This window comes from Anas acuta, chromosome Z (assembly GCF_963932015.1).
Source record: "Anas acuta chromosome Z, bAnaAcu1.1, whole genome shotgun sequence".
Taxonomy (NCBI): domain Eukaryota; kingdom Metazoa; phylum Chordata; class Aves; order Anseriformes; family Anatidae; genus Anas; species Anas acuta.
In genome coordinates, this window is record NC_089017.1 from 6311651 (window position 1) to 6328135 (window position 16485).

The window sequence follows — 16485 nt, forward strand, 5'->3', positions numbered from 1 at the left end:
GCTGAAAAAAGACCCTAAAACCACTGAGTCAAGTTAAGTTTTATACCAAAGGATGCGGGATGAAAGCAGTGCCTCCTCAGACACAGCAGGGGCTCCTTAGTGGCCACCTTAAAGGGTTCTGACACCAGGCACCAGCCCAGCACACTACAGGATGCTGCCACAGCCCAGCCACCCTCTTTGGGACCAGCAAAAGCCTCATTCAGCCACAGCCTTCATTAGGGCACTGCACCCTGAAACATGTAGGGAAAAGGGTTTCTGGTCTGAGCTGGAAAAAATCTTCAGGTCACAACAGCTATTAGAGTCACCCAGTTGTCTTCAGAGGCTCCAATCCCACAGAAAAGAGTTTCTTGACAGCTGTTTGTGGGCCTGTATTACACCTTATTCTCTATTCCTACTGGGAGCTGTGCTTTGATTGGAAATGTGGGCATTTACTGGCATCCAGCCACAAATCAATTGTTATGTCTGGCACTTCCACTCTTTATGCCAACCTGTTTTCACTTCCCCTAAATAGGAACTATGGGACTATGCCCTGTGCCATGGCACCAAAAAGCAATTTTTCCATGGCCAGGAGTCAGACGACTGGCTCCTGTACCACTGGCAGCCCTCCCTGAACTGTGCAACAAACTCAGAAGGGCCACACTGCAATTTCATCCCCCTTTCCATGTAAAAAAAATAAATAAATAAATCCAAAATCACAGCAAGCACAGGTGCTTAGGGACATGGTTTAGTGGATGACATTGGTAGTAGGGTGATGGTTGGACCAGATGATCTTGAAGGGTTTTTCTAACCTTAATGGTTCTAGAGAGTGCCCAAGGTGGGGTGGGGGGTCAGCCATCCACAGCACGATGTAGGCCAGCTCGCTTCCCTACAGCTTGTTTGAGGGCAAAGTTATCATCACCTTGAAAAAATAAACATACAGTGCTGCATCGGGAGCACCTCCTGGTTGAGAGCAAAAAGCTCTCAGCAAGACCCTCCAGGTCATCTTGTGCTCCCACTCCTTTACTTCTGCTGGTCCAGGCACCACTCATCCCCCTCATCTTCTTACCAAGCCCACCACAAGCACACGCTGCTCCTCCACCCCTTCTTGCACACTCCTTGCCTTCCAGGAGCACATCCTCCACACCTTACCAAGCCCACCTCACCTCTCCTTGCTTAGCCTAAGCACAACCCCCTCCACCTGCCCCTTACCCACAAGGTGCAACCCCAACCCCTCCACCTCCACCTCCCCGAGCCCACCCCATTCCCCAATCCCCTCTCCCCCTCTCCTGCCCCACTCCTCATCCTGCCCCAGCACACCGCCCATCATCTCCTCTCATTTTGGCACCGGCGGCGCTGTCCCCGCCGCCCCGGGCGCGCTCGGGCACGTCGCCGCCCTCCCATTTTTTTTTGGGGGGGAGGGCGGGATCCCCGCGTACTTTCCGAACGTCACAGCCCGGGGAAAGCCCCCCCCCCCCCCCCGCCGCTATTAGAGCCGCGCTCCGCCCCGACCGGCGTCATTTGCACTTGGTCGCCGGTCCGTGACAAGCCTTAACAAGACGTGCAGTCACGGATCCGAGCCGTTTCGCCGTGATGATGCCGTGCAGGACCCTGCGCAAACCTGCACAACCCTCGGCAGGTACGGGGAGAAGGGAGCACTGGGGCGAGGGTAGGATGATGGGGGAAAGGTGAGGGGACAAATCCGGGTGTCACATTTTTTGGGAGGTTAATATAAGGGGGAAAAAAGCGCGATTTTTTATTTTTTTTCTGTCTGATTTGCGGCCGGTAGTGGTGCGGGTGTGAGCGCTGTGCCTGTGCTTTGCAGAGCGCCAGGCGGTGGCGGAGTGCGCGCTGGAGCTGCGCCGGATCGGCGACAAGGCGGACTTTCGACAGCGGATCCTGAACCTCATCGTAAAGCTGTTCTGCCCCAAAACGTGAGGCCCCCATCCTCGGCGGGGCACGGGAAGAGGGGGAAGACATTGGCTTTGCAGATCTGGAACGAGAGACTTCGCTTATACTGGGAGATGGAGAAAGCTCTTTGCATCACCTTTTGCTACCCGGAGCCACCGGGGGATGGCTGTCGCAACATGATTTCTTTGGATAGTGTTACAGCATCATCGGCCCATCGATGCCAGCCTGGAAGGAAAGTAGCGCTGGGAACAGCCGCTAGGGCCGAGGGGCCGCGGGGCAGGATGCAGCCGGGCACAACCTGCCGCGGCATCCTTCAGTCCCCGCAGCTACGTCTCACCCTCGGGAACAAGCCAAAACCGTAATAATAATTCAAGAAAAGTCAGCATCTTGGAACGCAGGACCGGCTGTCACAAGGTGAAAGGCAGCGTTCAGGTTCTGACTGTTCTCGTTTCCTAAAGCTCGGATTCTGCTGGACAGGAGATTTGTGTGGTGATGGGGATATCGTTAATTAAACCACTATCTTTATTGAAAAGTTAGTTGTTGTTTAAAAGTTGTTTCACAGACTAAAAACTACAGTTCTGTGAATTAACATGATGTTGTGTAATTCTAGTCTGTATTATATATATATGTACATATTTATATTTATATATATATAATATATTTATGCAAATATGTGTAACCCTGCTTGCACGAATGGAGTATTTCACAGAACTATCAATTGAATGCTACTTTTTTATTCTCAAAAAGCAGTATGGAAAAGCGTTCAAATCATGAGAAAAAAAATATAATTATATTAACTAGAAAAAAGCATAATTTTGTCTGATAGTAAAAGAAATACCCCATGCATTGCAGAAGGGAACATACTTTAGTATATCGTTAAATATGATGTATGAATATATATTATACAAATACAGATATTGAGGTATTTGAGTTTAGGGGAAGGAATTCTTTCAACATTATAAAGAATTTCTTGACAACAATATGATACCACTCTGTATTTTGTAAGTAACAATGTAACTCTTAGAAAAAGAAAAAAAAAGTAGATCTTAAAGCTGAATCTGAGTTTTTTTAAGTACATTATTTTTTCAAAAAAGGCAGCTATGTCTCTTTGAAAAAATAATAGGATTGAATGTTACAGTAAGTGCAGGAAAGTATCCTTGGGTTTTTACACGTTCAGTGATAATTACCGGCAGAGGTTCTTTTCCTGTACTTCACTTCCGTTTCATTTCGTGGTATCCTCATCTAAGTTCCAGAACGATGAAGCTGCTGTAGCACACCTGGTGAATGGTGACGCATTACGCTTATCTCATGGAGGGGTTCCACTCAGCTGGCTTTGAAGTAGCTGAACTAAGCACACAGCTCAGCTCGCTCTCGAGGCAAGTACTAGCCCTGCTTGCCTGTTCTTGTCAGACGTGACCCCAAACAGTATTCTTTCTAGCAAGAAAATGCTTGTAGCCGGTCACGTTTTGTTACTACCTCTTCAGTCAGTGTTCAGAAGTATGCAAAACAACCATCTCCTTCCGGAGATGCAGCGTGAAAAGGAACATGACGTCATACTCTCGCTTCTCTTACTAACCTCTGTTTTGGTGCGTACGGTTGCACTGTGTAAGGGTGCGTAGCTGCACCTCCTGAATTCTGGCTCAAATTACAGTTCTTCCTGCCTTGTGGTGACACCTTTCTAGTATTTATAATACGTTTTTCAGCTAGCTCTTCTGAACCTGACTTTAGAAAATTGTTGTTACATAGCTTACATAGCTTTGCTTGTTGTCACGACTGACAGTGTGGCTGTTACTCGTTGACAGTGATTTCGCTGAGCAGAAGGGGGCTGACTGCCTTCTGCTCGGAGGACTTCATCCAGTATCAGCAGTGTTACTGGGAGCTTTGCTGTTGGCTTGAGCCAAAGGTACAGTTTCTTTTCTAAGCCAGCCAACACCTTTCCAGTGAGAACGTAATGTTCACCTTAGTATTGCAAAGTAGCATGTTTTGCTGACATGTACATAAGTCGGTTTTCCCCGTATGAAAAAGTAAATGCAAAGGGTTTTTGTTAAACACCAGTGTCCAGGCAAAGCTGCTCACCAGGGGCAGTCCTGAGCATGGTGGAAATAGTGCAGCTGCAAGCCCTTGGCCCAGGGAGCCCTGCAGATTCAACGGGGGCACTGTGCCTGTCTGGGGCCCCCAGAAACATACAGCATTAGCATTGACAGTAGTATCTGAAATGTATTTGGGTACGAGCATTCTGTTTAATGTATGCTGCTTTGAAATTTGACAGAAATCTAGGTGTAGGGCTCATAGAGCCTGGCCAATAATTTAGGCTGTAGCACACAAAAATATTACCAGAAAAAAAAAATAAATTATTGTATCCCCATAAATGCGTTGTCTTGGGGCCATCTAAGTTAAGTACCAGTGTAGTGTTTTTCTGTCTAGATCTGCAAGGACTATTTTTTTTTTGTGAAATGTGTTTGTGTTTCTCTGAAATTTGTCAAGAGTGCTAGCATCTGCACTGAGCATAGGAAAAAGGATACGGGCTGGTTATTTCACTGTATGTCCTATGCATGTATGTCTTGACTTCTTGTTGAGATAATAAATATGAAATGCTAGCAAGAAAAATGAGTCATTGTTGTAACTTTGTTTTTTTGAGGGCTCCGAATTAGTTGTTATGTTACACAAATCCCTTCCAAATAGCTGGAAGTCAGAGGGCACACTCTGAGACAACAGCAAAGTGCCAACAGATTGATAATGGGAGACCAGGCTTTCACCCCTGGCCATAAGAGGAACAAGAACTAACCCACTTCCTGAACTTCAAAATGGGACACCAAGGCAGGTGTTCTAGTATTTTCTAGTGACTTCTGCCTGCAGAACAGCCTGGTGGTGGCAGGGCATCTGTCAGAGGTACTTCTACCAGAAGCACTGCAGCTTTAAGGAAGGAAGAGTATCCCTGGGGATCAATGAAGGGCAGAAATTTTAGCTTTTTTATTTTATTTTATTTTATTTTATTTTATTTTATTTTATTTTATTTTATTTTATTTTATTTTATTTCATTTTATTTTATTTTATTTTATTTTATTTTATTTTATTTTATTATTTCTCCTCCTTGAATGCAGGCAGAAAGACATGCAGAGTTTTGCCAACATCAGATTTTGACTTTCTCCAAAGTTTGATTCTGGCATTCTGGAAGGGCAGGAAAATTGTACCACTTACCACGAGGGATAGCAGAGAGCTTCCTCCACAGAGGAAGCACAGAGCTGGGGTCCAAGGACATGGCTATGGGGAGAAGAGCCCAAGACATTCACTGTGATGCTATGCTTTATGGGCAGGGGAGAAGCACCACTCCTTGGGCAAGCATCCCCAGCACAAGGAGGGCTAAAAGCACTTTGACCAAAGGCTCTGGTTTCTGGCTAATGACAAAATAAATAAATGAATAAACCAGAGGGGACCAAGTCCCTGTCCCATCCCAGTTAGCCTTCAGCAGAGCAGCTCACACTCTCAAGTCTCGCCAGCCTTGTGAGAGCACCCCAAGCCACCCTCACCCAGTGCCCGCAGGGTCCATACCGGAGTGCGATGCCGGCGGTACAGCACAACATGCAGTGACCTGCTCCTCCCTACAGGGCATGAAAACAAAAATCTCGTAACAGAGGCACAGCACGGCCATCTGAAGGAGCCTGCCTGACTCACCCCAAGCTGATATCAAAAAAAAAAAAAAAAATCAACAAACCAAACCCGCCTGCTAGGGCTGCCAGCCCAACACACTCGGCCCTGGGTCACGTTCGCGCTGTGCTCAGCTGGGCGCAAAGCAGCCCCGTGGCAGCCGCCAGCTCACTCTCCCACACCCGAGACTGGATGCACAAGTGGCATTTCCTAAACAAATTGCTAGACACCAGACAACACACACACACCCCCCTCCGCCCCTGGATGTTTTTCTAAGTCATTTGGAAAGCAGTAACTCACATGCTGCTAAGTATTTTTAGCACATGCCCTGGAAGGGGCTTGTTTTAATTTCCTCCCATCGACACGAGACGGTGCGAGGGCATGACGTGCATCCGTAGAGATGCTGGAGGCCAGACAGGAAGGGCTGGGGATTTGATGCGCTGGCTTTCAGTCTGGCAGGGTTTTCCATGAAGCAAGTGACTGCCTGATGGCGGGACAGTCAGTGAGCAATAGTCCTGAAAGCTGTTAGGGCTGTAAACAAGGGTCTTTGCTCAAGCTCTGCGCCGTATCACCTGGGTGACGGGGTGAGAAACTGGCCGTGCCAAGGCTGCCCTCCCTTCTCACGCACAGTCCCTTTGCAATGCAAATCTCACCAGTCCACGAGCCCTCCGAAAGCACGGAGGCAGATGTCTGCAGCAGCAAGCATCCCTCGAGACAGTCCCTGTGACCAACTACAACCCTTTCTGTCCCTTCACCTTACAGAGGTTTTGGCATTGCCAAAGGGGACCCAGGCACCCCCCTGCAGATATCCCCCAGCTGGGCACAGACCCGCTTGCTGCATAAGGCTGGGAGCTGCTGTGGGGCTGCTGGCACTCCAAGTTGCTGCTGCTGCTGCCCCAGGGCGCTTGGAACAAGGCACAGCTCCAGGACAGCACATTCATCGTGGGGCTTTTGTGCCGTGTTTTCCAGTGTTAGCACGCTCTGCCCAAGTCAGGGTACCACTATCACGCCTCCTCCCTCAGCACTGAGCCACAGAGTCTGACCCAGGACAGCAGCCACCTTTTCCAAGTGCTGTAATGCAGGGATTTACAGGCGGGTTTCCTCTTACGCCTTCCCCTCCCTGCTCCTGAAAGGGACGTGACCGAGCTGTGACCGAGGCACAAGGCCACGTTTGCTCCAGGTCCCTCCTGCCAGGACAAGGAACGAGGGCAGTCACTTTTACTGTCAGCAGCCAGGCTGTGCCCTGCACTGTGGCAGGGCAGGCAGCACATCGATGAAATTGTTTCACCAGGTAGGGAAAAACTGCAGGAATTCCAGCTTCGTGGAGCTTGTTTGCCCAGAGCAGAGATACGGGCCTGATTCAGCTGCCCAGGGAGGTAAGGCTACTGTACACGGAACTAGGAGACGACGGGAAAGAAGGTTCTAGGTTTATTGCTGATTAATTTCAGAAAATACCCTGACTAATGGAAAACATTGTTCCAGTCACAGCTTTGCACAATGCAGGACAGGACAACCCCTTGTTTGGGAAGAAGATGGTTATTTATACCAAGAGGTTTGTTCTTACGATCATTTGTTGGGAAGGATTTTACACTTCTTAACGGGAAAAACAAACAAAAACAACACTTTACAAAGTGTTGTAATTGTGATTAATTTGTGAAATCTTTTAGCTGAGTCAAGTGCTTTGAGGAACACATGACCGCACGGAAAGAGCAAGCCTTGGCTGGCTTTCCCTCTAAAGGAGAAGTATGAAATGGGCCACAGCTCCTTTTGCCAGGGCAGGTGATGGCCCTCTGCATTCAGCAGTGCTCCTTGGTGAGAAGATTTCACCCAGCCTTCTTTACCAGAAGCAGCAGGGACTGGCCCTGGGTAACACAGCATCCCTTGCTTCATATGAACCCACTGAGGCAGGGCTGGTGGACACAGGATGGGGGTGCTGTGAAGCACTTACATGACCCGAGAGTCTATAGAAAGAAAAGAAAGGAAAAAAAAAAAGAAAAAAAAAAAGGGGGGGGGGGGGGGGGGGGCAGCGGGGGAAGGGGAAGGAAAAAAAGAAAAAAAAAAAAAGCACCAAAATGGCTGGACCAAAGCTCTGAACCTCCTAACCCAGAGCAAGACAAGGTGCTGGTGGTGCAGACAGGACATGCCGCCTGCAGGGCTGGCTGTCCCTAGGCAATGGGCAACAGAGGTGGTTTTCCTCCCCCTCACAGATTTTTGACAGAATGCCAGAAATCTAGATGGGTCCGTAAATGACCACACCGGAGGCAGGTGGACCCTAAGTCAGGGTAAGCAATATTAACAGAGCAGGAGAGCAGCAAAGACATCAGAAATGGTAAATAAGCCAGAACTTCTCAGGTAGGATGATAAACTTGAGTGTAAATAAGTCAATGCCTCTACTTACCTCATTTAGATCTCAGCCCCGTATGTTAGTGATATGGGAATTAAAAAAAGTTGTGCCCCAAACTGTAAAGTCCTCCTCCTTTTTGTGCCAATTTCCCTGTGTACCAACACCCCAAGGCTTTTAGAGAAAAAAAAATAAATAAAATAAAAATAAAAATAAAAATAAAAATAAAAATAAAAATAAAAAAGTCTCTGAAACATACTTGGAGTGGATAAAACCAAAACCCAACTTTCTATCATTGTACATAGCCCAGGGCATAAATGATGTCCCAAGTGCTAACCCATTTATGGATTAAGTCTATTGTGTCTAAGCTCTGCTGTATTCCTCTGTAATGAGCCACTGTCTGGGGCAATTAAGATTTTAATTAAGGGCTTTCAAGACTCATCCTACCAGAGCCAGGCTGCTCTGAGGCTTGACCCCAGCCTCGTTAGGAGGACATGGGGGAAGGACGGACGGACAGGAGGGCTGACATTCTGTCTAGTAAAGGGGCTCAGGGCAGCAAGGAAGCCAAGGCACCTCGTTTTTTCTGGGGTGATTCAGCACAAGAGCTGGGGCTTTTCCCTCCGCATGTGACTCTTGTTCACTCACACACTTCTGGTGCAGCACGCGGAAAGGAAACCAAAAGTAAACGCGGCAGCCTGTGGGTAAACGCGGCATTCTGTGGGGTACGAGCCTGAAGACGAGGGCGATGCCTTTGGAGCGGGGGAAGCAATTGCCTTCCTCCCCTCTCAGAAAGGCCCACCAGCCCTTTCTGGCAGCACTGGAGGAACTGGTGTGAGGCTACCAAGGCTCGGCAGGAGGGAGGTGGGCGAGCACCGAGCAGAGGCACGCGAGCGAGAGGGTAGGGCTGGGGGGCGAGCCAGCCGGGAGTTTCCAGCCGTGCAGCTGCTGCGAGCACCCAACCCAGTGCTCAAAACACGGAGCAACGAAAAAGCAATTCAGGAGGCCCTGGGAGGATGACATAAATGCCTAACCCACCATTTCCTTCCCCCGGCTCAGCCTACCTCGCAGCGACTAGCTGACATGTCCGGGCACCTACAGGCAGCACTGGTTTGGGGCGCCTCTGGCATTCCCCGTGTCAAAGCAGCTCCCAAGGAGGACATCTGGACTGTGCTTTCCAGGCCAACTCATCCTTCTGGGAGGTAGGCTTGATTTGAGCCACACTGCACTGGTAATGAAGATGGCTGTGTCTGTAGAGAGGTGGATGCTAATGTTCCCAATTCGGGGGTTACGGCCTTACCTCCTGCCATGAGCGCCACACCAAGCACACAGAGCTTACATCCAGCCCAGCGTACTGGGGTTTTGGAGAGGAGCTTACCCCCCGAGAAGGTTGGAGACAACAAAAAATACCAGGCCAGAACTAGCTGTATATACATAATTCCCTGTACATACAGCCCATCCCCTATAGCCCACTTGCTTGGCAGGAGGGTGAGAGGCTTGCTCCTAAGGAAAACTGCATTAGGCCTTTGCCATCTGCATTTTCCTTGCTAAGAGGCAGGAGAAAAAAACAAACAAACAAACAAACAAAAACAACAAAACCACACATCTTCCATAGCAGGTCCTAGACAACACGTTTTAACACTTCCTAAATGCCTTAACCCTGTTTACACTGAACAACAGTTCTTACAGGGCAGTATTTTACTTCTGGTTTAGATGCCCATCTTGACAGCACAAATGCTTCGGTCTTCATGCTCTCCAGGACAGCCTCATCTCTGCGATGCCACCTACAGCCGTGGGCCAGCCAGACTTTGGTGTAACAGAAATAAATACCTGGAGGAGTACTAAGGATACCATTTATTTTCAAAATCACTAAAAAACCCAAACAAAACAGTTTATGGCGATACAGATTTACATAACAGAGACAGCAAATTGGAAAATGTACAATCTATTTCATGTTATTGCACTCACTGTTTATAATATACAAGGCATTTTAAACAGTTTTCATTAGAAGAAGTTTTATTTATATAAATAAAAGTGTAAATATACAATATCATACAAGAAGTGTATCAGGCTAATACACAAAATCTACCTATAGTGGGATCCCCATTTCTCACAAAATCTAGTCTACTCATCAAATATTTGCACGTGTACATTTACATACCCTAAACATAAAAACATTCCCACCTGGGAATGGTCCCTTCAGATTTTGAAAAGAACCACTGCAGAATATTAACTAGGGTTAATTTTAAGTGAGGATTATTAGAAAATGAGTCAATCAGCGGTTTCTTAATACTTATCTGCCCTCATTATTATTATTTTTTTTAATTTTATTTTTTATTTAGCAAGAAAACGATCAGATATTGCTCCCTCACTAATTTAGGCCTAATCTCACATTTAAAAAAAATACAATTAAAATTTTTATTTCTGGACACAGATGCAGTCCCCAAAGAGGCTGGGAAGAGCTTCCAGGCACAAAAGGCTGCAGAATATTCAATTGTAGAATCTCACCGGAGCCTACTCTCCTACCCAGGATGTGCCCCAAGCCTAGGAAGTAGCAAAGCCAGACCAGACCCGCTCTATCTAGGAACAAATTCACCTTGTCTGGCATGCCTACAGGCCCCTGATGAAGAGTTTTGGACCAAGTGCATATTTTCATCCTGATTTTTGGTCTGTCAAATTGCAGCTGTGAGTCTTTGGAGAGTCACCGCTCTCCTCCTGCCAACACTCCTCCTTGTCAAAGAATTACTGTGGGGACTGGCATGCAAACAGCAAGGCCAAAAATGCTTGCGAACTTACTGAATACTGATGAACTAATGCAACTTCCTTTGTCATTTTGATGTAACCAGGCTCTCAGAAAAGTAACAGTTACTTTGCTAGGTGTCTAAAAGAAGGTTCACTACATCTGTTCGCTCTATCCTTTTCGAAATAAAGTGGACCCCCATTACGTACATCCTGGGGCTTTTTTGTGAGTGTCACCCCAATAGAGACATCAGGAATTGCTACTGTAATCAGATCAACACTGGCAGCATCTGTAAAGATGCTTCCTGTTCCTTCACCAAAAATAAAATAAAATAGTATTTTCCAGAACAGGAACAATCAGGGTTAAATACTATTCTTTTTCTTGCTGTAAAGGTAGTAGAGAAGCATATCATTCTATCCATATTAAGTATTAGACTTAAAACATTAAACCTACCTTTTACATTATCGCCACTACTGAAACACACAGAACTCCCTGGCTCTCTTTGCTGTTACTTATCCAACACATATCTACGTGCATGTAAAATAAAATACTGAACAGTATTCAAGTACTGAAAAATAAAAGCCTTCTATATCACTCACAATGAACAGTATCTGCAAATAAGTGTCTGAAAATACTCACCACCTATCATTTTAAGACACCTCAAATTAAGTTTGATTTACAAAATGAGGACTTGATCTTTGAGCTCACACCGGTTAAGGAGGGAGCTATATGTCCTCCCGGCATTGGAACCTCAAAGATTTTCAACTGTGTACTGAAAAACAAAAACAAAACAAAACAAAACAAAAAACCTGTCATTTCCTAAAACATTTGTGATTTACCACATTAAAGTAGCAAAAAGTCAGTACTGCACTTGTACGTATTATACATATACGGGTATGCATTTACTACACTGCATTAAATTCCACATGCATTTTATGTATCTATTATACACGCTATTACAATCAGATTTTGGTCACTCCTGAACAAGGCCTAGCCATTTCATTGCCAAATGTCTGCTGTTTTTCAGCAAACAAGCAAAGCTAACTTTTTTATCCCCATAAGGTCCTGTGACCCATCGTGCTGCATCTTCCCGAAACCTCCCCACCATTGAGGTGACCAAAGGTGAGAACTGGTCCCGATGGAGGGGCTGAGCTTTGGGGTCACAGGGGACCCAATTCCACAGCTATTTCACAGCACTGAACCTGAATTAGCTTAAACACATATCCTGCAGGCAAAGCAGCTGTAGGATTATGTACAGTATTGCCTTTTTTTTAACCAAAAAGTTGCATCTCTCCCTGGATTCTCGTGCGAGTGCATGTCACTGAAAAAGAATTAACTCTATTTATTTGTAGGCAAACATTGCACAGCTTTTCTGCTCAGTTGGTCTCTGGTTGCCTCACAGAACCCATTTTTTTCCTGCGTATCACGAGCTGCAGACTAATGAAGCTGTCACCAAAATGAACCAAACCGGGAGCCCACCACCCCGGAAGCAATTGCTCTAAGCACTGTTGAAAAAAGATAAGAAAACTGAACGATAGCATGATCTTGGGATAGGGCCAAGTGACAAGCCCAGAACTTTTTGTAACAGCTTCGCGGTGTCTTGCCTTACTATAAACTTCAGATTTGGACCAGCTCCAGGCTGAGAGCTCTTCACCCCGGGCATGCTGGCTGTGAGTGGGTCTCCAGCCTAATGTGACAAACAACCTGAGCACTCTGGAACAAACAACTTGTTCTCAGCTGATAAGGATGCTGGCCCATTTCCTCCTGTATCTCTTTTATGTTGTTTAGCCATCCCAGATATAGGAAGAGAAATAGCAGAGTCTAATCATTCGCACCCATACATTCTCCTCCCTATAGAGCAGACTATAAATAACACTGGGCAGCATGGCCCACTGCTGATACCTCTACCAGGGGTAGAGATGAGAAAATCCGAACTAAATGCCTGCAGCACTGCAACTCTTACGGTTTTGTTCTATCTACGCCATGGCTTCTCCCACCTACACAAAGAGTTTTCAGTTTCACCATCCAAAACCTTCAGCATCAGCCCGTTCCTGACACAGCCGGGCAGACTTACACCTTGTGCACACATACTCACCCACTCCCACACAAGCCAAAATAAATACTGGACAGGAAAGGAAAAAAAAAATTTAAAAAAAGAACAACTAAAAGCCACCGCCAATATGGCCAATTCAGATTTTATCTGTTAAAAACCACATCCTTAGACCACCACTTTCCAGCTTGAGTATTTCAAGTTGGGCAACTGTCAACCTCTTGCAGCCAAATAAAAGCAGCCCGGCTTTCAGACACACTTAGCGATCGCTGAAGTCTGTGGGATCTGCAAGTGCTCAGCACTTGAAATTGCTCCTCTTTTAAATATATATGTATATATAAATATACACACAAATATATATATTTAAATATAAATATATATTTAAAGTTGTCTAATGTTAGAAGCCTACATTTGAAAATTCAGACCCCAAGTTTTATCGCACCCCACAACTAACAACTCAGTCTACACCTTGGTGAACAATCACCTAATATTTGGACTTGATTTTCTGGCTCACAAATTTCAACTGTATTATTGCCAAGTGCTTTCAGATACAAGTTGCCACTAAGAGCAGATTCAATTGTGGTGGACGCTGAGTTAGTTCATCAGTTTTAAGAGGATTTTTCACCTTTGCAATAAAATGCTCATGTTTTAGGCATAAAAGTTGTGCAAAATTATACTTCTCTTTTGTCATGCATTTTTAGCAAAACTGCACTTAGAAGAATAGAGTGAGATTGTTCCAGACATTCTCTTATTATAACAAATAAGGACCAGACCCAAAGTAAGAGTCCTAAAGTCAAGTTATAGCTAAGTGATACAGTACAGTCTAAATACCCACCCTTGTCAACAGGATGGCAACTGACAAGTTGTACTCCTGATGCCCTGCAGGTACTAAAAATATCAGGGACAGGCACAGTGTTATTTATCTCAGTCAAAATACTTTAAACCAAACCCAGTAAAGGTCTTGAAGATCCATTAAAACTGCCACATAATACAAAAATGTCTCTAGCATTTGGTTTCCTTCATCCTCAGTAACTAGGTGAGATTTTATGACATTCATCACACTCATTTGCTCAGAGGTTCTCCGAGGCTCTTAGCACCTCTCTGTAAAGCATTAAGACACTTCTGTGTGGCATTAGAAACAAGGACAGCTTCTAGCCAGTTTTGAATGTTTTGTCTTAGAAAGTGTGAAGAGATGTAGCGCTCCCATCATACCGACGTCCTGGGTTTTCTGATTAGTAATTGAACAGGGCCCTCTGGCACAGATTTAATAATGTTCCAGGCATCGTAATGCATGAGGCCAAGTAATGATTTTCCACTAACGGCAAGAATTTCATCTCCAGATTCTATGTTTCCAGCTTGCTCTGCAGCACCACCTAGGAGCAAGAAGAGGAAAAAGTGAGCGAGAAGAAAAAGAAAAAATCGCTTTCCATTGTGATGAATAGCAAATAAACCATTCTTCTAGCAGTGTTAATTTCAATACAAGTCACTTGTGTTCAGCTCAGCTCTGGAAATCTAACCCCATGCTGCCTCTCAAAGAAAATGTCATTTTAACTAAGAGAAACCCTTTTTCTCAGAATAAAACTCTGTTTATGAAGGAAGCAGCACAGATGTGTGAAAGATGCTGTCTGTTTACTCTATAGCTCTAAGAAAACGTGATCAACAAAGGAAATATACAGGTGGTATGCAGCATGGATTCATTTTCTGTAATGGAATTTTAACATGTTAAGAAGCAGATAATGCAGCAGATTATAAAATCTAGGTAACAGGGACAGACAAATCAAACTTTGGACAAAGACACCAGACACAGGAATAACCACTACAGTGAGGCACACCCTTCACTGCTGATAAAAGTAAGTCTTCTGTAATGATAATTTAACTTGCAACATCAGCCAACATGGGGAGAGGAGGTGAAAAAAGACTGTATCTAAGGATATAAATTAATGATCTCAAAAATTAAGCATGCCATTCACTCTAAGAATCATTTTGAAACAGAAGAAAAACACATGCAGAGAAATTGATACGCAATTCAGGAAACAACTTTTTTTTTTATTATTTTTATTTTTTCCTTAAAGAAGGAATATATCTCTGGAAAGTAATCCCATAAAAATGCTGATCACCCACAGCTTCATTGAGAGTCTCAGCTTCTTTTAGAAAGTGTTACATTTTTCACTTAACTGAATACCAGACTAAGCCAGATAAAAATCAGCATAGTTTTGGCTTTGGCTTCCTTTCTATACACAATTTCTCTAAGTTTAGCCACCTGCTGACAAACAAATCATTCAAAAGTAGCTAATACTGATATCAAAGAAAATTAAAAAAAGACAGAAAAAATAAAATTAATAAACGAGTATAATGCAGGATGGTGTTTTGAAACCACACTGATTATCTCCTTTGTGTTTCTCTCAGAAAAGAGAATCAGATAAGACTTGAATTTCTCAAACCCGCTACATACTGTATTGCTGCTATAAATTAATGCCTACAATAGCAGACAAGCCTAGGAAGGAAATGCATCATATTTAGTAAATCAGACTGCTGAACAAACATTTACTAGCAGATGCAATCCCTAGCCATTCCCAGGAGTGGTTTTTTTCTAATGACCACTTTGGTTAGTAAGTGGTAATAAATGGAGGACACAAAAAAACACCCTCATTTCAAAAAACTGAATTCAAGAATTAAAATGTCTACATGATACACACAAGGAAAACTGGGATAATAACTACTGTATTTGTAGTACCTTTAAATATTCTTTTTACAAGCAAGGGCCTGTCTCCAGCAATGGAAGCTTTTCCACCATCAAGACTGAATCCCAAGCCAGCAGAGGTTTTCAGTAATTCGACACAGATGACATCATTCATGTCCAGGTTTGGATCTGTGACAGAATACACACAGCATCTTGTTATGCAGCTAACAGTAAATTGCAAGTTGGGTTTGGTTGGGTTTGTTTTTGCTGCAGTGACAAAGCAAATCAGAGTTCAGTTTATATACAAACTAGAATGTGTTGTCACCCAGTTTCTCAGAAGTGAACGCATATTATCGCAGCTGTGAAGGGCTGATGGTTCAAAATGTATTTATGCACAGAGACATTTTCACTTTGCATATTCAACAAAAACCTGTCATTGCATTTTTGTGGGCAAAATTAAAATTGAACTTAGTAAAGCCTCTAAACGTCAACAAAAGAATTGAAAAAAAAATATTAAAAATAGTGTGGAGAACGTTTCGTTTTCTTTTATTTGTTTCTACTTCATTATCCAACGAATTACATCTTTTTAAATAACAGTAATAAGTGAGACATTACATTAAACAAATGTGTTCCAGCCTCTTCAGGGAGAGCCTGTAACCACTCATTAGCGTGAATAATTGTTTCTGGTCTCATATGTCTGGAAATAATTATAATTACCAATATTCTTATGCTGACTCCTAATTATCAGATGTTTTTAAAATGCAATAATACTGTAGTTGACATAAATTATGATTTTGCTTAGGAGCAAATAAGTCTATAGTTTTGGGAAACAGGACCCCTCTTTGCCTCATGTGAATGTAAAAATTCTGCAATCTGCAATATCACAAATTAGTGTTATCATTACCTCAAATGTCATCTAAAACATATGAAAACGTGCTTTGCTTCACAGGATAGAAACGTGTCCTTAATAGCCCAATGCTACGTTATTTGCGAGACAATGTTGCCACCTAGCGTCTGCAGCCAACAATCTACATTGCCGATGTGCAGGATGTATCATTGATTAGGGTAGAAAGGGATTCTGAATTACTTGTATTACATCCATGGGAGCAATTACTGAAAGGCTGATCCATTTACAGAGTGCCTTC

At 44.2% G+C, this 16485-nt stretch overlaps 2 protein-coding genes across 2 annotated transcripts in view; one reads left to right on the forward strand and one right to left on the reverse strand.

Annotated features, from left to right (window-relative positions):
* The first annotated feature begins 1490 nt into the window (after positions 1-1490).
* Positions 1491-4497, forward strand: PMAIP1 (phorbol-12-myristate-13-acetate-induced protein 1). The gene is made up of 2 exons (XM_068667233.1): positions 1491-1615; positions 1802-4497. The coding sequence occupies exons 1-2, from the start codon at positions 1570-1572 to the stop codon at positions 1912-1914; spliced, it is 159 nt and encodes a 52-aa protein (XP_068523334.1). The 5' UTR covers positions 1491-1569; the 3' UTR covers positions 1915-4497.
* Positions 4498-9482: 4985 nt separating this feature from the next.
* Positions 9483-16485, reverse strand: part of PDZD2 (PDZ domain containing 2) — a 199017-nt gene continuing 192014 nt past the window's right edge. The window contains 2 exon segments of the mRNA XM_068666448.1: positions 9483-14033; positions 15395-15529. Coding sequence (XP_068522549.1) covers positions 13867-14033; positions 15395-15529 — 302 coding nt within the window. The 3' untranslated portion in view covers positions 9483-13866.